At 45.4% G+C, this 25,231-nt stretch overlaps 1 protein-coding gene across 3 annotated transcripts in view; it reads right to left on the bottom strand.

Annotated features, from left to right (window-relative positions):
* NPR3 (natriuretic peptide receptor 3) overlaps positions 1–22,788 on the bottom strand; it is a 69,298-nt gene extending 46,510 nt beyond the window's left edge. For 2 of the 3 annotated variants that reach the window (XM_032851276.1, XM_032851277.1), the window contains exons 1-3: positions 21,813–22,788; positions 12,691–12,813; positions 1,390–1,556 (exon numbers count right to left, since the gene is read on the bottom strand). In XM_032851276.1, coding sequence (XP_032707167.1) covers positions 1,390–1,556; positions 12,691–12,813; positions 21,813–22,569 — 1,047 coding nt within the window. In that variant the 5' untranslated portion in view covers positions 22,570–22,788. Of the gene's footprint in view, positions 1–1,389; positions 1,557–12,690; positions 12,814–20,551; positions 20,660–21,812 lie in introns of those variants that run through there. The other variant, XM_032851278.1, reaches the window with a different exon arrangement.
* Between the last annotated feature and the right edge of the window lie 2,443 nt (positions 22,789–25,231).

Below are 25,231 nucleotides of genomic sequence, written 5' to 3'. Positions count from 1 at the left end.
AATTATATGTGTATGATATATAACACCTAAGACATGAATAAATATGTTTATAAGACCCTTCAGGGGCACCTGGGTGACTTAGTGGGTTAAGCGTCTGCCTTCGGTCTCAGGGTCCTAGGATAGAGCCCACATCAGGCTCTCTGCTCAGTGGGGAGCCTGCTTCCCCCTCTCTCTCTCTGCCTGCCTCTCTGTCTACTTGTGATCTCTCTGTCAAATAAATAAATAAAATCTTAAAAAAAAAAAACCTTCATATGTCTTTTGATAGCAAATTCTTACAAAGCCAGGTGTAATATAAAAACGGGTGTAAAAAGGGGTATAAAAGAGGCCTCCTTTATGGAGCTCCAACTTTTTGAAGGGAGAACACTAAATGTTTCAGGTAGATTCTCTGTAATCCTCCCAACACGGAGGAGCAGTTTGGACCAGTGAGCCTGTGTAATTTGCCTTAGATCACACAACTAAGAAGAGTTAGCTTCAGGCTCTGAATGTAGGTCTGTCTGGGGCCAACATCTGTACCCTGCAGTACTTCAAATAAAGAAACTGAGAGAGGCCCTTTTTGGAAGGGCCCAGATGAAGCTGGTCATCCACTTTGGGCACGAACAACCCAAAGCTATCTATCTCCATTAAGAAGGCATCTCTTTCCTGCCCGGGACACTGTGGAGTGAACAGTTTCGAAAACCAGCATATCCCCCCCCCCAGTTGGTCTGAGAGTCCACGGCTCCCCCTGCTCTGAGAATGAATCTATAAGAGCGATGTGGGGATTTGAGGGGTCAGAGGCAGCCCAACAAGGGTGCCAAGTGAGGTGTGGCCCACCATCTTCGGTGCTGCCTCTCAGATGGGTTCCTCTGCTCAGTCCTGAGGGTGCCCAAAGCTCCTGACCCTAGTCCACTCTCGGAAAATGCATCCGTAACAAGAGCATCGAAGGAGCAGGAAGTTCTGGAAGACCCCAGGGAAATGATACAGTCACAGGAGACAGAGGCAGACTCGCCAAAAAGATTGCCAAAAGAGAGAGACTTCTAAAACCCAAAATATCTCCTGCCTTCAGGCTTTGGAAAAATTTGGCATGCAAAGCTTTGGCACTCCATCAACCTTCTTCCCCCCAACACACTCCCGATCAAATAGGTGCCGGAAGTCTACCTACATCTGCTAAGCATTACCACAAGTCCCCACAAAGAGCAATTTTCTTTCCTGCAGCAGTTGGAAAAGTGGGGTGGGGGTGATTGGGGTGGAGGGTGGAGCAGGCCAGGAAAAAACCACACAGGAAGCTCAATGACATTCAGGCACGAACCTAGGAATCTCTGAATGGTTCAGAATGGGACACTGTCACCTCTGATTTAATTAGAAGACTGTTTTCAGGATGCAGAAGGCCTAGGCCCGAAATCAAGCACTTACGTAATCGTCCTCATTGAGTCCTTGTTTCTCAACAGAACTTTTCACCTCCATGGAAAACTTCTCAAATTCAGGCTTCACTGTCCTCAGTAGAGTGATTGTTTGGAGGGATGAGTATGCTTGCTTCGCTTCAAAGTCATGTTTGTCTCCTCTCTTCCACGAGCCATCTCCTACAGAGAAATAAAAATATTTATAATTCCAAGGCAGTCACCATAAAGGGGCCATTCTCCCCCTTCAACTGCACTGTGTCACGCCGTGTTACTTTTGGCAGCTGGGCCAGGCGGTATTGTCATAGTTTTGCCCTTGGATATAACCTGACGGTGCCAAGATCCTCAAAGGAGAAGAAGACCTTTTGGACACATGTTCCTTTGAAATGTGAGAGAGCAAGGAAAGCACTCCAGAGTTGACTGCCTTATAATAACCGTGTGACTGCGATTTTCAGCCCCCGAGAACTGCAGCACTGCGGGAGTAAGAAGAAAGCTTTTATTCCTTTCCATTCACATTTTTTTTTAAATATCTACCATCAACTGTGGAGGTCAACTGAGTCATTACTATGGTAAAACACACCTAACGTTGTGTGGATGTGGAATGACAGGAACGCCGTGACAGATATACGAAAATGTGCTAAAGTGGGCGGGATTCGTAGAAGAACTTGGGAGACTGAGATTATTGACTCTTTCTGAACTGTTTCTGGAATCACCTCAGAATAAAACTAACTTTGGTGACCGTGAGGATTTATCTCTCTCTAGTCCTGGCAACATCATATAAAAATTATTTATTGGGCAATATTCATCAGTGTATCAATAGTAATAAAATAAAAATTGCTAATACTTATTGAGCACATATATAATAATAAAAGCTCTATTTATTGGGGCGCCTGGGTGGCTCAGTCATTAAGTGTCTGTCTTCAGCTCAGGTCATGATCGCGGGGTCCTGGGATCGAGCCCCGCATCAGGCTCCCTGCTCAGCGGGGAGTCTGCTTCTCCCTCTCTCTCTGCCTCTCCCCACCGCTCATGTTCTCTCTCACACGTGCTCTCTCTCTTTCTCAAATAAACAAATAAAATATTTTTTAAGAAGCTCTATTTATTGAGCACTTTATATGCATAAACTCAATCTTCACAAGACTCTGATTCGGGTACGTTATCCTCTTTCACAGATAGGGAAATTGAGGCACTAAGAAACTGGATCCCCCCCCCACCGCCCCGGCTTCACAGTGTTCCCTTTCACAAAAGCAAAGGCAAATTAGAATTAGTGCTCTTCTCTTTATGATCTTACTTTGGAGGAAACATGTGGCCTGCAGAACCCCAAAAGGAAACGTGGACTGTTGTTTCTATGAATTATCCTCACGATCCCTGCAGATCTCCAGAGTCACGACAAAGAATTCAACCTGCTGGAATCCAGCATCAGAGTCATTCGTTCACCATAAGCCCCTAGTCCACTATGGACTCCTGGAGCCCAGCGGCTGAGCCGGGAGGAATGTTGGGAGCAGGCAGCCCAGGCTCAGCCGCTCTCACTCCCCTCCTACAGATGCAGTTGGAGGAAGAGCTGGTGGCTTTGGAACTTCAAGCCCCTCCTAAAGCAGACAGACAGTAACTGCCCATGTACCACATGCAAGGGTCTGTGATGGCCGCCCCAGCGGGCATGAGGAATGTCCTGACTGGCATCCACCACCTTTAGGAAAGGGATTCTGGGATGTCTGTGTTAGCAGCTGAAGTTACAACAGGTTGACAGCTAGCTCACTGTGGCAGCAGGTGGGGGGGAGTAGAAAAAAACAATGCAGAGGGTACAGAGAGCCACCAGGAGCTCCCACACTCCCAAGAGGAAAGGTTTCAAGTGAGGAGGAGGCATCAGCTGGCCCTAAATGTGTGACTAGGATTTTAATAGAAGGCGAGCGGGATAGAAGGGCGTGCTTGGCAGAGGCCGCAGCACAGGCAAAGGTGCAAATGTGTATGACATCCAGTAGGCAGCTGGGAGCCTCGGTCTAGAGCATGAGATGAGGCAGAGACAAAGAATTTGTTTGTGGAGTTATCTGTATAACGATAATCCTAATAATAGCAAGCATTTATTAATTGCTTCTATGTGCCAGGGAGCTGTTAAAAGATAAATAAGACAGAGCTGAGGAAGGAATTCATTAAGGACTAGATCTGTTCTCAAGGAGCCCAGATTAAATTTCAGGCCACCAAACAAAACTTGACAAAGTCCTCCTCCGTATGAAACCTCCCAAACACTAAGGAGGCGACAGCAGCCTAGACTACAGCGATAAGGAGAGAGGGAGAGCTGCTGTCCCTGCCCCCAGCCAAGACACAGACAACGTGGCCTTTCTTAAGGAGCCAAATCCATTTCCCAGGAAGACCCCCAATTCTAAGAATGTCCAGAACAGCTTCATCCCAAGGAGAAACCCATTTCGCACAAGCATCAATCAGTATTTATTGATTGATTTGGAACTGACCTGAGACGTCAACAGTAGTCATGCTCTGTAGGCAGAGGCTCAGAGTTCCTCAGCTCTGGGAAAGATCACTCTCTAGGCACATAAGAAAGAAAATACTAAACCCTGACGGGTTCTATGCTGCAGGATTAGAAAACACAAGCAGAAGTGGGACCAGTCTCTATCTCACTTCCTGAAATAAGAAAACACTTTTTTCTAAAAGAAGTGAAATCCAATACAATAAATCTATCTACCACAATCCAAAGGGTAATTAATAACTTGGGAGTTTTTGTCTTCTAGAAAAAAAAAAAAGGCAAACAAGCAAGCTTAACAAATCTGATCCAAACTGAATGCTTATCTAGTCACCACCACAATCGATCCTCTGACTTCCTGCTTTTGCGGGTGTTGCTTCTTGTAACATGTCAGTAACGTTGCCCACCTCCGGGCTGTGGAACACTGGAAAAGCAGAGCTGGCCTGGCATGATGCCCCATCAGTAGGAACAAATTTAATTCAGTAGACAACTGGGTGCCTCTGGAGATTTACGAGTGTAACAGAAGAATGACATGATCAGGATCAGGCCTTGGGAGATAGCAGTGGATTAGAACAGGGAGACACAGAGGGTTCACAGCCACCACCGTCCCCGCAAGAGGTTATGAGAGGCAATATGAGGGAAGTCACACACCAAAAAACTAAGCGGGTTTCTCTGGGTAGTCAGAACCAGGGGCAAGCTTTTTTTTCAGGGGTTTTTTTTTTCTTTTCCTTTTTTGTGTTTTTCGGAATCTAGTGAATTTTCGATCATAAACATTTACTGCTTTTGGGATTGTAAGCAAATTGCTTCTCGGCCTTTTGGCTAAGATCAAGTGTGGAATTGTAAGCAGAGGGAAAGCGCTTGACAACAAGAGCTGAGGACAGGGCAAGAGGAATGTTGGGACTCCACGGGAGGGAGGGAGTGAGGGGCGCCTGGGTGGCCCAGTCATTAAGCAGCTGCCTTCGGCCTCAGGTCATGATCCCTGGACCCTGGGATTAAGCTCCCTGCTCAGCGGGAAGCCCACTTCTCCCTCTCCCACTGCCCTGCTTGTGTTCCCTCTCTCACTGTGTGTGTCTCTCTCTGTCAAATACATAAAAATAAAATATTTTGTTTTAAAAAGAGTGAGGGCGTGAGGAACAACAGAAAGGGAGGCATATCACTGGTGACGCCAGAGAGGGAAGGAAAAGGGGATGTTATGAGAGGAAAGAGCAGAGCCTGGAGGAGGAGGGAAATGACGTGGAAACGGTAATGATTTTTTTCAGTCGGGGTCACGGTCAATCCAAGGCGACTAACTATAGAAAGCCCAAGTGACACCACCAGGCCAGAGCTGGGAACAGTCGTCTGAAGCCAGAAAGAGGAGTGAGTGTTAGAGAGAGTGCTGGACGTCCTTTCCAGATGGCTTCAGGTTAGACCAGGACCTGAGGGCACTGGATAAGAAAATGGGAGAAGGGCTGAGCACAGACACTTTGGGGAAGGTGTTTGTAGCAGGCAGGGGGAGGCTCTGGCAAAGCCAGAGAATGCCATGCTACCAACACGAGAAAAACAGGTTTCCAGAGAGAAACTGGTGGGAACAAAATGGAATGCTCCAGAGCTGTGCTGCCTAATTGAGCAGCCTCCAGCCACATGTGTGACTATTCAAACTTAAACTAATCAAAGTTAAATAAAATTTAAAATTTGGATCATCGGTCACATGCCTGGTAGTCCTGTGTGGCGGGTAGCTGCCGTACTGGGCAACAGAGAGCAGAACACGGCATCACAGAAAGTTCCATCAGACAGCACTGCTTAGAAGCACAGAGGCTCCGTCTGATGTAAGACTAAGGGCTTTAGTGATAAGGATCCCATCGGTGACCTTGACGGTAACACTTTCAGAGGGGAGAGCGCTAACGTCATCCTCTCTCAGGGGGGCTGAGCAAGGGGGTAAGAGGAAAAAGAAGTCTGCTAGTGAAGAGTAGGGGAGAGGAGGTGACTTTTCGCAGCTGTTTCAGGAAGGAGGAAAGTGAATTTTCTTTGTTTTGTTTTAAACATCATGGAGTCGCAAGCTTGTATTTAGGGGCACAGAATATTTATGAAAGAGGAAATAACCTGCTCCCCACCAAGCCTTGTACTCAGCAATCCCATGGCCAGGGAGCTGCACTGGCAGGGGGTACCCACCCTGGGATAACTAGCTGAGGCATCACAGAATATGTCTGAGAAATGAATGCCTGGAACTCCCCTGGACTGGCTGTGTAGAACTCTGGCTCTTCCCACGCCTCTCCAGACCCTCTCCAAATGTCCCGGTGTTACAAGCTTGCCATGAGCTGGGCCAGTCCACTTGCTCCCATCAGTAATCATAGCACCTCTTACGGGGCAACGCCATTGTGAATAGCAGTGCCAGTAGCATTTCATTCTTCAGTCCTCATAAAAACTCCATGAGAAGGATGTAAATGTAACTGCCACCTTACAGATGAGGAAATGGAGGCTCCAGGAGACTGATGAGCCCCAAGTCACTTAACGAATAAACAGAAGGAGGACTCAGATGCAAGCCCGACTCCAAACATTGGTGCCATGCTGGACCTGCTCTATATTCATTTCATCCAAGTTCGGGGTGTTCCAAGCTTTAAAACTAAACATGCAACAGGATGACAAAAGTGTTAAGAACAAAAGTAATGCAGAAAGAAAGCTCAGAAGAAGTGTCTACATGTGGTTTAACCACTGTTACAATTGAAAGATCGCATGAGAATTCTTTTTCTTTTCACATAGTCCCAAACTAACTTCAATGTGCATATATTACTTTTGTATTAAGATGTACTAAATCTAATTTCTCCTAAATCTTTTCTATTTTTTTTTCCACTTTCAGCAAGTCAAATAATTTATGTGCATCACCTGGCTCTACTATATTTCCATCTTCACCTTAGTTAGTGCCCTCTGAGTTACCAGGAACTCAAGAAAGCTATACAGTAACCTTACCAGTCCTGGACAGGCTCACCCAAATAACTTGCCACCTAACTTTCATCCGAAGAAGTTAATGCTCATGAGTAAGCATGCCAATGGGTGCTGTTAAAAACTCTACAAGGGGGGCACCTGGGTGGCTCAGTGGGTTAAATCCTCTGCCTTCGGCTCAGGTCATGATCTCAGGATCCTGGGATCAAGCCCTGCATCTGGCTCTCTGCTCAGCAGAGAGCCTGCTTCCTCCTCTTTCACTGTCTCTGCCTGCCTCTCTGCCTACTTGTGGTCTCTGTCTGTCAAGAAAATAAATAAAAATTTAAAAAAATAAAATAAAATAAAACTCTACAGGGCACTCTATACATCATCTTCTTTCTAGATTTTTTTTAAAGTTTTATTTATTTAGTTGAGAGAGGGAGAACGCGAGTGAGTAGGAGGGAGGAGCAGAGAGAGAGAGGGAGAGAGGGAGGCTCTCAAGCAGACTCCATGCTGAGTGAAGAGCCCTAAATGAGACTCGATCCCAGAACACTGAAATCAAGATCTGAGCTGAAATCAAGCATGAGATGCTTCGCCAACTGAGCCACCCAGATGCCACTTCTCTCTAGATCTTTTTAAACCTCCCCTTTCAGTCTTGTTTTCCACCACTTGAATTCCCCCATCATATATTCTGAATTCCTATAACTATAATTTAGGCAGATCTGGGAATTTGAGTACTCATCAAGACCAAACAATCCAGTAATCAGTAAATACAGACACACTGTATGTTTTTTTTAATCCAATAACAAGTAAGTATTAATTAAAATAGAGTCTTTTTCTAGAACTGCTATAGTGTTTGGCAGTGTGAGGAAGCATAGGGAGATAATGATATTGAAGAACTTTCCATGAGCATATATCTGATTCTTAGGGCACAATGGAGTGCCTGGGTGGCTCAGTCAGTTAAGCTTCTGACTCTTGGTTTCGGCTTAAGTCATGATCTCATGGGCCTCGGAATCGAGCCTCATGTGGGACTCCATGCTCAGCGGGGTCAGCTTGAAGATTCTCTCCCTCTGCCCCTCCCCCAACTCACACACACTTAAGCATGTGGGTGCTTCCTCTCTCTTTCTCTCTCAAGTAAATAAATCTTTAAAAAAAATCTCAGAGAAGACCCTTTAGTAATGATAGACACTAGAACCTTGGTCTAGGTCTCACTCCTGCCATAAGATTCTGTTTATTGCTTCTACTCAGGAGGAAAGGGGCCTCAGGGTCTGTGGCAAGCATAGATCTTTGCCTCCCTACATCCATTCTTCCTTCTTCTTTAGACAGGTTCCTAACTTGATTTGGGGTAACAGAGAGTGTAGCTGAAAGCACACATTTTCTGGCATCCCTCACAGCTAGGAGTTGCAAACGATATATAGTAGAAGTTAATCAGAGGGGCCTCCAGAGAGACCTTCAAACAGGACTGAGTCAACTGAGGTAGCCTCTGTTTGCCTTTCCTCTTTCGCCCTTCATCTTGCCTCGATTGAAGACATCCTCCCTGGAGTCCTAGCCACCATCTTGTGATCTTGAGGATGGATGCTGTTCACTGAGATTAAGGGAGCCAAGAAACAGAAGCAGCTTGGGTCCCTGATAACGTGATGGAACCACCTTCTCTGCCCTGGAGGGCCCACCTGTGGACCTCCTACAGGTGAGAGGACAAACCTCTACATTTGTTTAAATCAGTGTAGTTGGCAGCCTTGGTTATTTGCATGCAGATGTAATTCCTAATACACCTACAGCCATTCCTGGGCTGTATTAGATGAGAGATGGTTAATTTGTTAACAGAATGTATGGCCTAAACTTCTCTATAAAACGATACCAAGAGGGGCATTTGGGTGGCTCAGTGGGTTAAGCGTCTGCCTTTGGTTCAGGTCATGATCTCTGGGTCCTGAGATCAAGCCCCATGTTGGGCTCCCTGATGACCGGGGTGCCCGCTTCTGCCTCTTCCTCTGCCCTTCCTCCCCGCTCATGATCTTTTGCTCTGTCTCTCAAACAAATAAATAAAATCTTAAAAAGAAAAAAAAGGAGCGCCTGGGTGGCTCAGGTCAGGATCCCAGAGTCCTGGGATCGAGCTCCGCATCGGGCTCTCTGCTCAGCGGGGAGCCTGCTTCCCCCTCTCTCTCTCTGCCTGCCTCTCTGCCTACATGTGATCTCTGTCTGTCAAATAAATAAATAAAGTCTTTAAAAAAAAAAAAAAGAAAAGAAAGAAAAGAAAAGAAACTACACCAAGAAAAAATGTATAAATTTACCATTTTTAAGAACTATATAAACATTAAAGTAAACTAAGACTAATAATATAGCTAACATTTATTAAACACTCATTATGTTTCAAGAAGTAGGTATCTCACTCACATTACCTCATTTATTACTCAGCTTGATGCCATGAGGTAAGTACTATTATTATCTTTAAAAGAAACTAAGACCCATGGAGGAGGGCAGCGTTACAATTTGCCAAGAGCTCAGCCTCTCCTGCAGACTGATACCAGAGCCCAAAGCCCGAGCACCCATGCTATAAAAGGTAAAAAAGAAAGGTCTAATTAGAAACACCAAGGATACTTTGCAAACTGTATAGAGTACACTGTATCACTATGCAATTTAATTTTCAAGAAGCAGAAAAACTGAACTCATGGAACAATACGTTTTAAAAAGTTGTCCCCAAATCACCAAGACTAAGTCATACGGTTATGACTTCTTACACAGTGATACCATGCAATGAGAAGGACACAGTATCACTTTTGTGGTAGTCTTGCCAAATAAGTATAAACTCCTTCTAACCATGGGAAAACAACAGATAAATCCAAACTGGGAGACATTCTACGAAATAACAGACTCAACAGAACTGTCAGGTCATGAGTGACAAAGAAAGATTGAGGGAAGAACACAGATTGGTGAAGATTAAGAAGATACGACAACTAAATGGATTGGATCCTGGAACAGAAAAAGATCATTAGGAGGAAAGGTAGTAAATTTCAAATAAGTCTTGTAGTTTAATTAGTAGTATTGTACCAGTGTTAATATTCTTATTCCGATAATTGAGGTATGGTTATTTAAATTGTTAACACTAGAGGAATCTGGGTAAAAGATATACATGAACTCTCTATATTATTTTTGCAAGTTTTCTATAAGTCTAAAATTATTTCAAAATAAGTTTTTTTAAGTTTTTCAAAAATTACCTCTAAAAGGAAGTTAGGTCCAGATACAGAGTTGAATTTTTTCCATCTTTCAAGGAATATTCTTATCGTATATAAACTGTTCTAGAGCACAAAAACAATGGAAAGTGTCCCAATTAATTTTATAAAGCTAATATAAACCTGATATTAAAATCTGGCAATACGACCTCAAGGCAAGAAAACTACTGTCCAATCTCACTCTTGAATACAGACTCAAAAATCCTAACTAACATACTGAAAAGTTAAAATCAGCAATACACCTATAAAAGTCCTCATGACAAAGTACACTTAATTCCAAGAATACTACAATGGCTCAATCTTGGGAAATTTACTAAAAGAATAGGTCAAATGTACTTGACAACATTCCCCACTCATTTCCAATTTTTAAAACCACAGTTAATAAACTAGAAATAAAAGGAGATTTTAACATCTACTTCAATTCAAGAAGTCAGAAATTAAAGGATCACCATTGTTATATAAAACTCAGGAGGTTTTTGCCAATGCAATAAAAAAAAGAAAAATAAGATGTTCAACTGTCAAAATGGGGAAAAACTCTTGTTGCTGTACAAAAATAATATAAAAAGCTGTTGAGACAGAGGATTTAATAGGTGGAATTCTTGCAAAATAAATAAACAGAATCTCATAGATTTTCTATATAACAAGTACAGTTACAAAATGTAATGGGAAAAGAACGTGATCATAATAACAACCAGAAAACATATCTAAGAATGAACTAAAGAAGAATGGTACAGAACATAAATGAAGAAACTGCACAACGTTGCTTATGGATGTAAATGGAAGTTCAAATGAATAAAAAATAATTGAAATGTTAGATGACATAAGGATGCGGGAAAACAGACAATCTCAGAGTTTGTTGCAAAAGCGTCAAATGGTAAAGCTCTTTAGAGGTCAACTTGGCAAGATCTATCAGAACTTAAAACTTTTGACCCAGAAATTCTACTTTAAGAAATTTATCTCACGGGTTATACGTAGGTATAAATGTTACTCAATATAGCATTGCTCTTCATAGCAAAAAGTTGCAAGCAACATAAATATTGAAAAACAACGGACTGCTTAGGTAAAGACGGCATATCAGCATTATAAAACCCTATGTAGCCACCCTTAAAATAGTATCACTTTATTGAAAAATGTTTTTGTAATTTTTTAATAAAATAAGCAAGATGCACATATTTGTAAATATTATCAATATACTTTTTAGCTGGGTGGCAGAATTATGGTAACTTACCTTCTTCCTTGTGATTTTCTGTTTCTCAAATTTTCTATAATACTCATGTATTGTAATTAGCAAAGAAAAGTAATACAAGCTTTACCCGTGAATGCAAGGAATTCCAGTACCTAATATTTGCACTGCACTGGCCCATTTATAATGTGCATTCACATGCATTTTCTCCAAATAAACACTATGTTTTGCATTACCAACTTGCAAAACTCAGAATAAGTGTTTTTCATTTTCACCACTCCCTACCACTATCTCAGTGAACTCAATACCATAGCCAGTATTATAATTACATTCTGATCTGGGGTCAAAAAGTAAAACCACCACTTTGCTTATGCAAAGAGAAGGGGAAAGACAACCATGGCAGCAGGGAGGAAAAATGGGTGTTTATCCTCTAAGCCTCAAATCTCCAATCTTATCCACGACAGGAAGCAGGAGCTACTTTTGTTTCATCAAATTCTCTTTAGCCCTGTGAGAATTGTGTTTTATTATCTGTTTATGCACAATGCTCTATTGTTTGAGCTGATTGACTAAGCCAGGCTATCAGAGCAGGAAAGTGAGGTGTATGCTTTAAGGTTTAGAGCCTGTCTCTCGGGAGCAAGAACAGGGAAGTAGAGCTCAGCATAAACAAGCCATTTGTGAAAGTAACACTTACAATTTCCTATAATTGCTCAGCTTTGAGCAGCCAATGTTCAGTGTTTGAGAAAATGTTCCACTGTCCTATGCTGTCTTCTTCAGAGAGAGCCTCAGTCACATATGGAGGAAATGTTCTGTACCTGTGATCTTCATGGCCTTAAAAACACCCTCCATAATGGGAACACAGGGAACACCCTCAGATCCACTTTAAAGAATTATATGCTTTCAATCATATTTGTTGGTGGATCTCAAACTTCTATATAGGGGAGGCTTAATGGGCAGTAATCTGGAATGAAGAGAAGCTGGAAGCAGTAGCTTTCAAAATGCTTTTACCTCAGTTTACAGTAATGGTTATTTTATTTTCACACTGCAGCCCATTACAAACCAATGTGTAACCTGCTTAGATGTATACACACATGCAATTATATTACCAAAGTAAGTTTTATGAAATACACTTGCAATGTGTGACACGCTTTTCTATGTCCTATTACATCAATATATTCTCATCTATTTCTATTAAACAGCATGCCCAAATCTCATTTAAATATTCCAACCGTCCATCATGGTGGCAACCTGCAGCTGGAAACACATTTGGGGGATCTTTAGGGCCTGGATTTATGACCATCTGGAGCTCTGCAGGGAGCTATGCTCACTCCCAGACAGTCCGAGGGCACCCCAAGTAGGAAGGATTTTCTTGCTCTGAGTTCTCAGAGAAGAAAAGCTTGAGAACTTAGAAGTCCTAGGAGTATTCAGTATCACAAACTTCTAAGTTCCTCTTTATGGAACCAAGTCTATTGAGGTAATTCAAATTGTTGGCTTTCTTAGGACCTCTTTTGACAGCTTGGAGGGGGTACCTAGAAGCACAGTTACCATAGGAAGAGCTGTTGAAGAGCTCGATGTTGAAGAAGGCGTAGTCTCCACTGGTCATCCCGTGCTTGTGCGCTGCCAGCATGATGCCCCGGATAGTGTCGCTGCTTGCACACATGATCACCACTGGGGAGGAAGGAACAAACAACACGCGTGAAACGCCCTTTCCCACAGGACAGTCAGGACGCTGAAACCGGGGGAGGGGCACATCTGACAAGGAACAGGGTACTAATAGAGCCCTAGAGCACCTCCTCACTCATGACTTACAAATCACAAAGGGAAAGAAGAGTAACATGACGGTGGAAAAAGTGAGCGGACGCCAGCGTCACCGGGTGATGGAAGCCACCATCGCCAACCATGCGGCACACGCACTAATCTACACCCAGGACCAAAAAGGTCAAATTGGGCAACGTGAATCTAATCAGGAGAGCAGCCAAAAACCCAGCTTTGGAAATGTTCTAACCTAAAAAACTTCAAGGAACAGAAAACTAAATGTGTGATCCTGCATCTTAAAAAATAATAATATTAAAAGTTTTGCTAGAAGGGGCATTATTGAGACAACTGGAAAAATTTGAGTAAGTCTGTAAATTAGATAGCAGTATTGCATCTGTGTTAAAGTTTTTGCTTTTCATACTTATACTGTGGTTTTGTAAGTGAATGTCCTTGTTCTTGGAGAACACACACTTAAGTATTTAGGAGTAAGGGAGCATCATGGCCCTACTTACTTCTCAAATGGTTCCTAAAAAGATAAGTGTGTGTGTGTGTGTGTGTGTGTGTATTTGAAGGTGGTAGGAAGGGAAGGAGAGGGGGAGAGATTTGGAGTGAAAGTATATGGAGCAAAACATTACAACTGCTAACAGTCGAGGCAAAGGCTGTCCAGAGGCTTCTTACAATTTCTTACATCTTTTCCAAAAGTATAAAATTATTTCAAAATCAAGTTTTAAAAAAATACTTCAAAGATACCAGATTTGCCCAATATAAGCCAGTGAAGAATATCAACGGCCTTTTGTCTTACATAGCATGGAAAATACATTTTCCTAAGAAAGCAAGCTGAATGGCTTTAGGGAGAACAGTTATTTGGCAAATCAGAGGAGGCAGCGAGTGGTGTAAATTTTCTGCAGTCTGAACGCTGAAACATTTTTCTCGAGCTGTCTCAACATTTATAGGAAATAGTTAACAAGACTCCAAGTCCATCCTCATATTCTCTCCATTTATACCCACACTGTCAGGTCTGAGAAGCTTTAAGCAGCTCCAGAACCTTGTGGCCCACCCCATAAGAGCTACACCAGGCTGGTGTGAAGCAGGTGCCTGGTCGTTATCCAGTTAATTTGATCACTGTCGGTGGCCCTTGGTCCCCATGATGCAGACTGCTGTGTTTCAGTGTATACACAGAGAGAGGAGACCCAGAGGGTTCTGGGGGCTGTCCCCACATTATCACCACGCACTCCAGCCCTCTGTGATATGACTGTTCTTTGTAAAAGCATGGATGCTGAAAAACGTCAAATAAGCTCCAGGCTGGGCCAAGTCTGCCTTGGCAACCTGCACAGGTCAGGTGCCTGTTGATAATTCATTTATTACACATGTTAATTCAGAGTGTTAGATCACGACTCTGACATTTCTTACTACAGAAGGGCTCGCTGTGCAGGCTAACACTCTGGAGAACAAGATTTAACAATACAAAATTCCAAAAGGTCTGTTAACTATGAGAGTAGGTGTTGTTTGTGCCTAGAAATACTGTTACATATTTGGGTGAGTAGTCCAATTCCAAGACGCCTCAGCAAGGAAGCTTTGAAAGAAACTCTTCATCACTCATTATGACCTAGACCCTTGTTTCAGCTCTGATTCAATTCCAGTTCCTTAAAATGATTAAAAGAGCCATGCTGTCCCACAGAGTGGCCAATAAGGAAAAAGCTGAAGCTGGACAAGCTTGAAGAGTGCAGATTCCAAGAGTGGGCCTCTACAGAAGGACCCTAGAGGCTCTAGCTGACTGTCCACCAGCAGCCCCCATCATTCTGTGATCATTTGATCAGAGTCCGGAGTCTGGCCCCAAACCCCCAGATATAGAACCTGATTCTGTCAGCACATAAAGAGTAGAGTCGTTGCTTAGAGGCAGAATCCCAATAATCTAACTCAGATGTTTTTAGATACTCTCAAATGCAGATTACTTCATTTCAATGAGGAACCCAATGGTCACAAACTCAAACACATTTGCATCAATATTTCCCTGGGAATGCCAGACAAGAAGCCAAATTGTAAGCAGTACATGTCAGTGAGGATGGAATCCAAATCGGGGAGATCAGTCAAAGGATTCAGGTGTCCAAAGACATCAGGCCTTGGTAACCCTAAGCATCCATAGAAGTGCTAGTGCTTGCCCAGGACCTAACCGGCTGTGTCCTCAGCCTGGAGCAGAAGTTTCCCTAAGTCCTGTATGGGCTCTGCCTGACACTGCCCCCTCCCCACAGCCCATCACTTCTCTGTCTATTTTTACAGCTCTGGCCCATCTCCTCCTCCCTATTCCCATCAACACAAAGACCAAACCCTCTGACAGACACACTCTTTCTTTAAATGTCAGTACCTGCTGGGACGGACCAAGAGTGACACAGAGTGTCCAACTGAGCAGACTTCGAATTACTTTAGATCTCATCCATTTTGTGTTGACCATGCTGTTTAACCCTTCTTTGTGAGAACTGGTTTTCAAGTTCATGGGCAAGATATTGTTTTTCTTGCATAAAAGAAGCCTATAATGCATGTTATGACCCAGCTGAAGTTGGAACAAGCACTTATAGACACTAGTGAAGCAGAATCCTTCTAGATTTGTAGGGTGTTCCCTAATCTCTTATGGCTGTTTCATTCATGCCTAATTCAACGGCAACTATTTTTAACAACTTGCCTTTATACAATCTGTTAGAAGGTTTAAAATAGTTTTCACTGAAATAGCCTTCTCCTCCTACTCATGTTTCATCAGTTTATATAATAACTAATTCAATTACACACTTATTATAATAAGTACAACTGGTAAAAATGGACTTGGCGACAATTCCTGGAGAGTATATGGACAAGTGTGAGAAGCGTGTGGCCATAATCAGGAGAAGTATACAATGACCAGTGTTCACCAACAGTCAATAAAGCATGGGGAGCAAAAGAGAGCTACAGCTAATCCTGCAGGCTGTCTAAATGATGGTCAATTAAGACAATTTGTGCTGTATTTAAGTATAATTAAGTATACAAATACTCACTTTTTGGTCAAATTGTTAAACTTGTAAAAGGAGGGATGATGGTGTGATTCTAGGTTTCTGGATGGACTGTTCATCATTCTGGTCTCTTTCTCTCTTTGCCAAAGACTTGTGATGTCCCATGGCATCCTCCACTATCTGACTCCCAGTGCCTTCTGGAAATGACTTTGCAATCACTCTAAGAATGGACAAGAGAAGTGCTGAGGGGTGGCTACAGAAGCCACATCAAAGAACCAGAAACAGTCCACGTGGCATACCTGAGTTAGGGATGATATCTTTTCCCCAGTATCATATCTCCATCTGGAGTAACCTCTAAGAGGGTGAGACTCCTTATCCCTCAATGTGCCTTCATTTATCCCTCTCCCTGCACCAAAGGAAAAGGAGTAAATTGTGGGATTGGTGAGTGAGTCTGAAAACAAAAATGGCATGCTGGATCCTTTCTTCCTTCCTCTTTTGGGTGTATGTCTGCTTGCAGAGGGCACATATTAAGGGAGAAGTAACAGTAAGTGGTCCATTTGGCAACAAATCTAAATCCATGTTTTCTGAAAGGTCTTATCAATAATAAAAACATGTTTTCGGGGCACCTGGGTGGCTCAATTGGTTAAACGTCTGCCTCCCGCTCAGGATGTGATCTCAGGGTCCTGGGATCAAGCCCCACACTGGGCTTCCTACTCTGTGGGGAGTCTGCTTTTTCTCTCCCTTTGTTCCCCCCATTCATGCTTGCTCACTCACTGTCTCTCAAATAAATAAAATTTTAAAAAAAAAACATATTTTCGTATTCTCCATCAGACTCTTGCATCCATTCTCCATTTAATTCTAAGCTTAAAAGAGAAAAGAGAGATTACTTTATGGAACCAAAGCAATATATGCCATGTGCTGCAAATTGAAAATATGATAGCAGAAATTAGAAAAATTTAATAGAAATTTGGGAGGCAGTCAAAGAAATATCTAAATAAGAGTAATTTCTTTTTAAAAGATAGGTCGTAAGTAGGAGAAAAAAGGTAAGAAAGGTAGTTTCAATCCAGGAAGTCTAACATCCAAATCATATACATTCTAGAAAGACAAACAGAGAAAATGAAGGGGTCGAAAGAAATAATTAAATAAACTTTTTCAGAACCAGAAGATATGAGTTTCTGAACTGAAAATGTGCACCCTCCAATACCCGGATGTGCATAAGGCAAGATACTGGCATGAAAGTACATCATAACACAATGTTAAAACATTGAGAGCAAAGAGAAAATTCCAAAAGTTTTCAGGAAAAAAACAATAGATAACAAACAATAAGGTCAAGAACCCAAATCAATTGAAGCTTCCTAGTAGCAATGTCGAAATTTATAAGACAATCCTTCAAATCTTGAAGGAAAATGATTTCCAACCTAGAATTCCATAATAATGCATAAGGGTAGAATGAAGACATTTTCGGTCATGAAATGTATCAACCGTTAGCTCTCACCCATCCTTTCTGAGAAAGCTCCTGAAGGTAGAACTCCACCAAAACAAGAACACAAACTAAGAAAGAGGAACACCTAGGGATCTAGTGTGTGAGAGAGAGAGGTAATGGGAGTTGCAGGGGTGTGTTAAAGAATACAGAGTGACAACTGTGCAACCTGCTTAGAAAATAACCAAACTGGAGCATCTCAGGGACTTACAATAGAGAGTTGATGGATGATTTAGTTGTAAGTCCACAGAAACAAAGCAAACAAGAAAAAACCAACTTGTTTTTTTTTTTAACCCAAGGAAAACTAAAGCAATTCAGGAACTGTTGTTATAATAACTGATACGGTCCAACTAAAAATAACATTTATAAGGCAATAAGGATATAGACACTGAAAGGTGAGCTAACCAAAAATTTTTACACAACCATTCTGAAAGGATGTCTGCAAAGAGAGCTTGAGCATGTGGTTAATACACAGGAGAAGAGAACGAAATTATCATCTCCCACTGGGATGGCAGGAGAGAAACCCTCAAACTAAAATAATCAAAGTCACATGTTATTTAGAAGTCAAATACCTATGGAAATTGTTGCAAGAGTTAAAAATGCTTTCCTCTGGGAAGTGAGACATGGGAAGTACAAGGCAGCAAATGCTTGTTCCTAATAAGACTAGTGAAATCTTCTAACTTCCTAATCTATGTAACTGTATAACTAACTCCCATAAAATTAGTATCTTCAGAAAGAAAATTAGAAAGACTTCTTTCTGGCCATTTCTACACTATACAGAAATGCATTTCATTTGCAAAATAGAGATTGCACTTTTATTTTTATTGTTCACAAAGGCTCATCCACTCCAAAGACTTTCAGAGTATCCACACTGCAGCTTACAACGCTTCTTTTCCCCCTTCTGTGTGCTAGTTATTTTATACTTATCATGCATTCATTGCTTAAAAATTCTGCTGATCAACCATTTGATCATTTACCCCAGCCTAAATCTAAAAATAAGTGACTCTTGTCCTGATTAAATACTGTTGTCTCTATGGTTGTTAACAAGCCCACATCCATGACATATTAATAACTAAAAGGATAAATTTACTGTTCTCCATACAAAAATGTGTGTGTGTACCACTTCCAGTTCTGCGTTTCCTAAGATGCAGAGACGAAACAACTGCTAGCTTCTATTGCTTGAAAGAGTTGTCATACTTAAACTTATCTTTTTAAAAATAAGTTTATTGTTGACTATAGAATACTGAGGGCTGTCATGGACTGTAGGATTAAGTTTTAAGTAAAGATCAATGTTTTTTTGCTGATGTAGACTCAGGTGTGTGTATTTCGGTGATGCTCTATGTTGGCTAAGGACAAAGGATAGAGAAATTTTTTTTTAAATTATTGACTTAGTGGTAAGTCCCTGAAAGGAATGATCAATGCCCCTCAGTTCTTCATTCTACAGTACAGCACATAGCCAAGTGAAATTTCAGTCATATTATTATTTGAGGTGGTGACATTATCAGTTGTTACCCATTAAGAAATTCAAACATTTGTGATATGATTTTAAAAATGAAAATAAGTTCAGAAAAAGTGCTAAAAATGTTATCTCCAAAAGATGGGTCAAGGGGGACAGACACTCTCTGGTTCTATGATGTTTTATATGGAATTTTCGAGGACAAAACTGTGGTCAGTTAAGTTTTTAATATTTGCGTGAGCACAAACGCAAACGCCAGATCAGCATGAAGAGGGCTGCTTCTCATCTGACCTCAGTGTTCCAGGAGAAGGAAATTCTGCCTCAGAGAAGGTAAATGCCTTGCCCCAGGTCATGCAGCAGCCACAGTATCTGCTCCTCCTGCCAAGGTTCTCTCCCCAGAGCATGGCCCCACCTCCGTAAGGGCGATTATCGTCATATATATTAAATAAGAATAACCAGTCTCAAACCTCATGTTGACTGAGCATTCGGTATGTGCCTGGCCCTGTTCCAGCACATTCCGGGTGTTTGCTCACTTAACTCTCCCAGCATCCCCAACAGGGGCTGCCCCAACTCCTGACACTTCAATTGAGGAGCCTGGGGTAAGAGGCTTAGGAGCAGCCCAGCCTCTTTTGCCGGGCAGGTGCTCTGCGAGTCAAATGCCAGGAAAGCCCTGAACGGAAGCCCTTTTTAACACTTTAACCAGCTATGGCAAAGGAAGGGTGATGGGTAAAAGATCCCCAGAGAGAGCTTTGTGATCAAGCAACTTTCTCACCTGAGGGTGGGGAAATGGGGTGGGGGAAAAGCCTTATGAGAGAAACTGTTTTGTTTTATATCTATGAATATTTACCCTTCTGCCTAGTCACTGTTGGAAATAGACTTTAGAGTAAGAATGGTAGCCTCATCACCTGTAAACATACAATTCAGCCCAGCAAACTTTCACCACTAAATTCAAACAAAAAAGAAAGAGAGGGAGGAGGGAGGAGAAGCAGCAGCAGCAAAAAGACCTGGGAACAGGTAAGAGGCTTCCGGAATTAAATTAATCCTTGGCACCAGACTGTAATCCAAGCTGTCAGAAGCCCCCAGGCCTACCCGGGCACTGGCTTCCCCCTACCCCTTGCCTCAGCCACACCATTGTGAGGCTGAGGGGACTGGTGGCCCCATCTGCCCTCATTGGGGCCCACTGCTCCCCTTAGGCCATGATCTCAGGCCCTGTGTGTGTGGGTCGGTCACCGCCAGCATTCAGACCTTCAGGGCTGTGGCAGCATAGACGCGTTGGCAGACCACACCTCGCGCCCGCAGGATGACACCTCCCCCCAGATCTTTCTGCCCTGAAAACCAGGCCCTGGAAATGCCAGCCCCTCGAAAGCCCAGAGCTGAAGTTTCAGGTTCCAGGGACACAGGGCAACCTGAGGTCTACGGGGCTCTGCTGTAACCTGGGGACTGGGAGAGGGGAAAGAAGTAGATGTGGGTTTCTCCACCGGGCTTGGGGAGTCCGCAGCGGTGGGACACAAGAGCCTTTTCTCATAATCAGCAAAACCGGCACCCCGGTGCTTGTCTGGCAGGGATTCCGCGAAGACAGCCTGGATTTCAAACGCTCAGAACTTGGCCATGCACCCCACTGTCAACACCCTCCGTCTCTTCTCTCTAAAGAGTGCGTTCACTCCCCAGTCGGAGTGCCCAAACTGGGCAAAGGGGCAGCCACGAGCCATCCCCCAGCGACCTTCTGCCCACTCTCACCTGTTCCCGAGACTTCTAGCTTCCGGTTGCCCTGTGTCCCACGGTCACAGCGCCCAGGCGCCTGCCCGTGCCAAGTCATGGACTAGCCCTGTGTTTGGCTCAGCCCTTCTCGCCAGTGACCTCCCCGCGCAGGGTCGTGGCGAGCTTTGCCCGACTGCAAGTTGACAATCCAGGCGCCTGCGCGCCCGAAGCGGGGAGCCGAGGAGAGTTCCCCGAGCACTGTTCACCCCAAACTTGACACCAGGAAAGAGGAAATCGCACTATGCTGGGATCTCAGCCCACCTTCACGCAGCCTACACTGCAGTAAAACCGACCGCACTGGGGTCTTCTGCCATTAGGTATCCGCGACCACCGGTTTCTCCTCCGGCTCCCTGCTCCCTGTAGCCGGAGCCTCCATCCTCAGCCTTGAGCTTTGTCCGGTTTGGTACTTATTCAAGCTCCCTCAGACCCGGGGAGAAAACTTGGGGCTCACGTGCAAAGGCTATAAAGCGACCGCTTCCCCAGCGCGCGCTCTCGCAAAGCCTCGCTCAGGGCGCTTTAAGGAACTAGGTGCCGAACGCGCGGGGTTTGGGGGGAGGGGCGGGTAGTGAGTGTCGCTTGGGTCCAGACACAGCGAGGCATTTTTGGTGGAAACCACAGAGGCTCGTTTACAAGGGCCACGAAAGAAATGAGAAGGGCGAAACAATGACCTTTTAAAAGAAAGCTAAGATTTGCGGAAGGTGCAGCCAGGGAAACTCTTAGAACCAAGCCAGCCAAGTAGCGGCTAGCCAGCTGTGGAGAGAATGCATTTGCTTCCGCACTGGGAGCGGGCGCACGCTGGTAAAGGACTGAGCAACAAGTTCTCTCTGGCCTCGGGACGCTTTCAGACCCTGGATGCTGCAGGACACCGAGAGTGCGCCGCCAATCACCAGCCTGGTGCTGGCGAAGGAAGAGAAGAGAAGAGAGAGGAGGAAAAACCAAAGCGACTTGACAGCACCTGTCAGACCCGGGCACTCGGGAGCTGCAAGCTCAGACGCCCCTCCCCCAGGCTCTGCTACCTCTCTCGGACCTCCGCATTCACCCCGCGACGGCTAAGGGCGATGGTCAAAGGTTGTCGCAGCCAAACAGCGCACACCCGGGCGAATCCCCGCATGCACGTCCTCCCCGGGTCCTCGGTGCAGGGGGTACCGTAGGGTTCGCAGAGGAGCGGACGCGTGTGGGGGGAGACCCGCCGAGGGCGGTGGGGTTAGGGCCGGAAGCCGGGGGTCTCAGTCCTGCTCACCTCGCTCACTGGCCTGGATGTAGCGCACTATGTCGTCCAGGTCCAAGTCTTTGGTCTCATCGAAATTGTAGGCGGACGTGTGCAAGCCCTCCTCCTGGAAGACCTCGTGGACCCCTTCGAGGGTGAAGTAGCAGTTCCGCTCCAGCTTGTCATCGCTGTAGACCAGTGCGGCGCGGCTCCACTGGTGGTGGCGGAATAGGGCGAGCATCATCTCACCCATCTTAGCGTATGCGGGTGCCACGCGCGTGAGGTGCGAGTACTCGGTGTCCTTGTGCTGGAAGCCCGCGGCCAGTGCCCCTGCCGACAACATAGGCAGGTCCCAGTGCGACGCAAGTCGGGCCACCGGCGCTGCTGCGTACTCGCACACCGGCCCCAGGATGAGATCGGGCTTGGCGCCGCGTGCCTCCGCCACGCGGTCCACCAGGCTGAAAAGTGCGCGGTTGCCGCAATCCGAGTCTTCGTAGGCCACCTGGAAGCGAGTGCCGGGTGGCAGAAGCCGCCGCTCGGTCCCGTTGCCCTGCACGCTGCGGAGCGCGTATTCGATGGCCGGCCGCACCCGGGCCAGGGAGAACAGGTACGAGTCGTCCTGGGGCAACAGCACCAGCACCTCGATCTTCTGCGGCTGCAGCGCCTCTCTCTCCCGGCGCCCTCCGCCGAGGCTGGCGCCCCCGCCGCCACCGCCACTGGTGCTGCCGACCAGCAACGCCCAGACAAGCAAGACGCACGCGGAGAAAGTGAGCACCAGCAGGGACGGCATGGTGCCGCAGGAAAGAGCCTGCCCTCGCTGCTGACTCGCCCTCTGCCCCCCACCCTTCCTCTTTCCTCCCCACTCTTCTCTCCGAGGTCCCTGCGCCCCCTTGGGCGCTCTAAGAAAATAGAATACCCCCTTCACCAGAAGACAGAGGAAGAGTCCTTCTTTGCAGTGTCACTCGTTTAAAAAAGAGAGAGAGAAAGAAAAGAAAAAGTTCACCGCGTGTAAACCTGTACGCCTGTAATATATTTATATATATATATACTTATAAATAAATATATATATATATATATATATATATATATATATTCGCCCTCCCTTTATATATACTATTTTGCTTAGAGGTGGCTTCTTATTTGGGCGTTGCTTAGATTGCTTTTGAAAGCGTATTTGTAAAAGAAAAAAAAGTTAGACTTGTCCAAGTGCTTGTAATTGACGGTGCATCTCCCCCGCGTTTGATCTCATTGATTCGCGCCGGTTCCTGGATCCATAGCCCGCGTTTAAATAGCGTGGCAGCCGCGGAGCGTGTTACCACACAAGGCGCTCCGAGGCTGGGCTTGTATTTCCAGCGGGTGGGGTGGGTGGGGGTGGGGAGTGGTGGGGGCTGGGCTGGGGAGCCTCTCATTAACATTCTTACATCAGGGCTCCTCCCCACACCCCTACCTTCCCAGCCGTCCCTGGTCCCTAACCCCAACAACTCCCAGCCAGCCCCTGCCTTGTCCTTAAAGCCGCAGTCGCCCTCGTCCGCACCGGCTGGAGCCCCCACCACACCGCACACCCTCTGGGGTCCCCGGCCTTACCCTGGCCCCGCACGCGGCAGCGCTTTTTCCAGCTCCAGGCTTTGAAAAGGGAAACGTGTTTGAAAGTAAATGAGCGCAGGCACACACTGTGCAAAAAACAACAGGATTAGAGGAAGGGGGTGGTCCTAGAAATTTGTAGTTTCCTTGCAAAAATCCGTAAATCCCGCTCACTCTCACTTCTTTCTCACTCCAGCCAAATTCCCTCCTGACGCGCCAACTCGGGGCAGGCACCCGACCTTCCCGTTCCCCCGGCGCAAGGTCAGGCAGGGACCAAGGTCCCAGCACGCTGGCTCGGTGGAGGACCTCGAACTCCCAGCTAGCCCAGGCGGTACTTGGACCCCTCCCTCCCCCGCTCTCTCCTGCCACGCACCCGCGTCCTCCCTCTGGGCCTCGCGATTCGCGCTGGAGTCGCCCCGCTTCCAGGAGTCCAGTGACCCCACGCGAAGACCCTCAGCCGGCGAGTGGCAAGCAGAAAAGCGAAACTTGTTGCTCCCGGAGGCGAGTGAAGAGTTCGACTTCTGGAGGTGGCGAAAAGTCTGAAGAGCATCTCCGAGGCGTCCTCGAGGTTTTGTTTGCCAAACCAGGTAACTAAGAGACCTCCCTAAATCGTCAGCCGAGGGTCCCCTGGGTGCAAGAGCACCCTGCGTTCCAACCGCTTCTCCTCCGGGTCGCGAGAGGCACTGTGCTCGCGGTTCGGCACTGCAGAGAAAGATCTGTGTCCGAGACCTACTCTAGCCACTGGTCACAGCCACAACAGCGGTGGAGACAAGGATGGAAACGGCCGTGAAGTCCGTGGTCAGAGGGGCCCCACGGGATACCCTCTGCGCTACAGGGCAGCTCCAAATGGAACTTGAACCACTGAACGTGACAACACTCCGAGGTCATCTGCAGTGCGAACGTGCTGCATTAGACTGGGGAATCGTGATACTTAAGCGCCGCAAATTAAAATAAATTGAAAAATTTTTAAATGGTCTTTCATTAGACTGTGTCCTCGAATTTCCAACAGTCTTAGACCAACGCCCTCTTTCGGCAGAAACTTGCAGCCGACTGTTATCACCGATGTCACGGCCCAGAGGCTGCGTTTGGTTGCTTTGCTTTTGTTGGTTGTCCTTTCTTTTCTTTTTTTCTTTTCTTTTCCTTGCTTTTCCTTTCTTTTCCTTTCAACATGGAAGCCCTAAGAGAGCAATCGCTCTTCTGTGTAACAGTGACAAGGCAAATTGGGATTACAGGAGACGTGGCCACTTCAAGCAGCAGCACTGGAGGCCAGTGACAGCACCTCCTTAATACTCTGTCTGGCACCGGAAATGTAATTATGGAAAACGGGTCACCGTCTGGGTCATTAAGATTTCAGATTATGCACTATGATCCCTCAGTCTTCAAGCAGGACCTTTCTACTCCTACAAGAAATCTTATTTATTCAATTAGAGCTGCTAAACAGTAGCAAAAGAGGCATCTGCATAAAATTTTAATTTCACAAAGAGGGTAATTTGCACACACGGGAAATCGAGATTTAGCACTTCACAGCAATTAAACACTCCTAGGAAAAAAGAGGGAGGGAGGGAAAAAGGAAGGGAAAAAGGAAGAAAAAAGGGAAGGAAGGAAAGGAGGGAGGGCGGGAGGGAGGGAGAGAGAGAGAACAGGACTAAATCACGAATTCCAAGGGTCTAATGGGTTTCGAAACTGGTTGCCAGGAGACGGAAGGAACCAAGGTTTCCTGTTACTGCTTTCTGTGCCCTGTGTCTGGGAACACCGGCCAATGGCGATAGGATTCTGCACGCTGTGTGGTGTGGGCTTATTAGGAGAGTCTGGGGTTTCAGTGGCACCCTGCATGAACGCTTCTGCCCCAGTCACACCGGAGGTCACGCCCA

The sequence above is a fragment of the Lontra canadensis genome, unplaced genomic scaffold (genome assembly GCF_010015895.1).
Source record: "Lontra canadensis isolate GAN:19392208 unplaced genomic scaffold, GSC_riverotter_1.0 scaffold5, whole genome shotgun sequence".
NCBI classification, from domain to species: Eukaryota; Metazoa; Chordata; class Mammalia; order Carnivora; family Mustelidae; genus Lontra; species Lontra canadensis.
The sequence above is the reverse complement of the archived record's forward strand: the minus strand, read 5'-3'. Positions and strand labels throughout refer to the sequence as shown.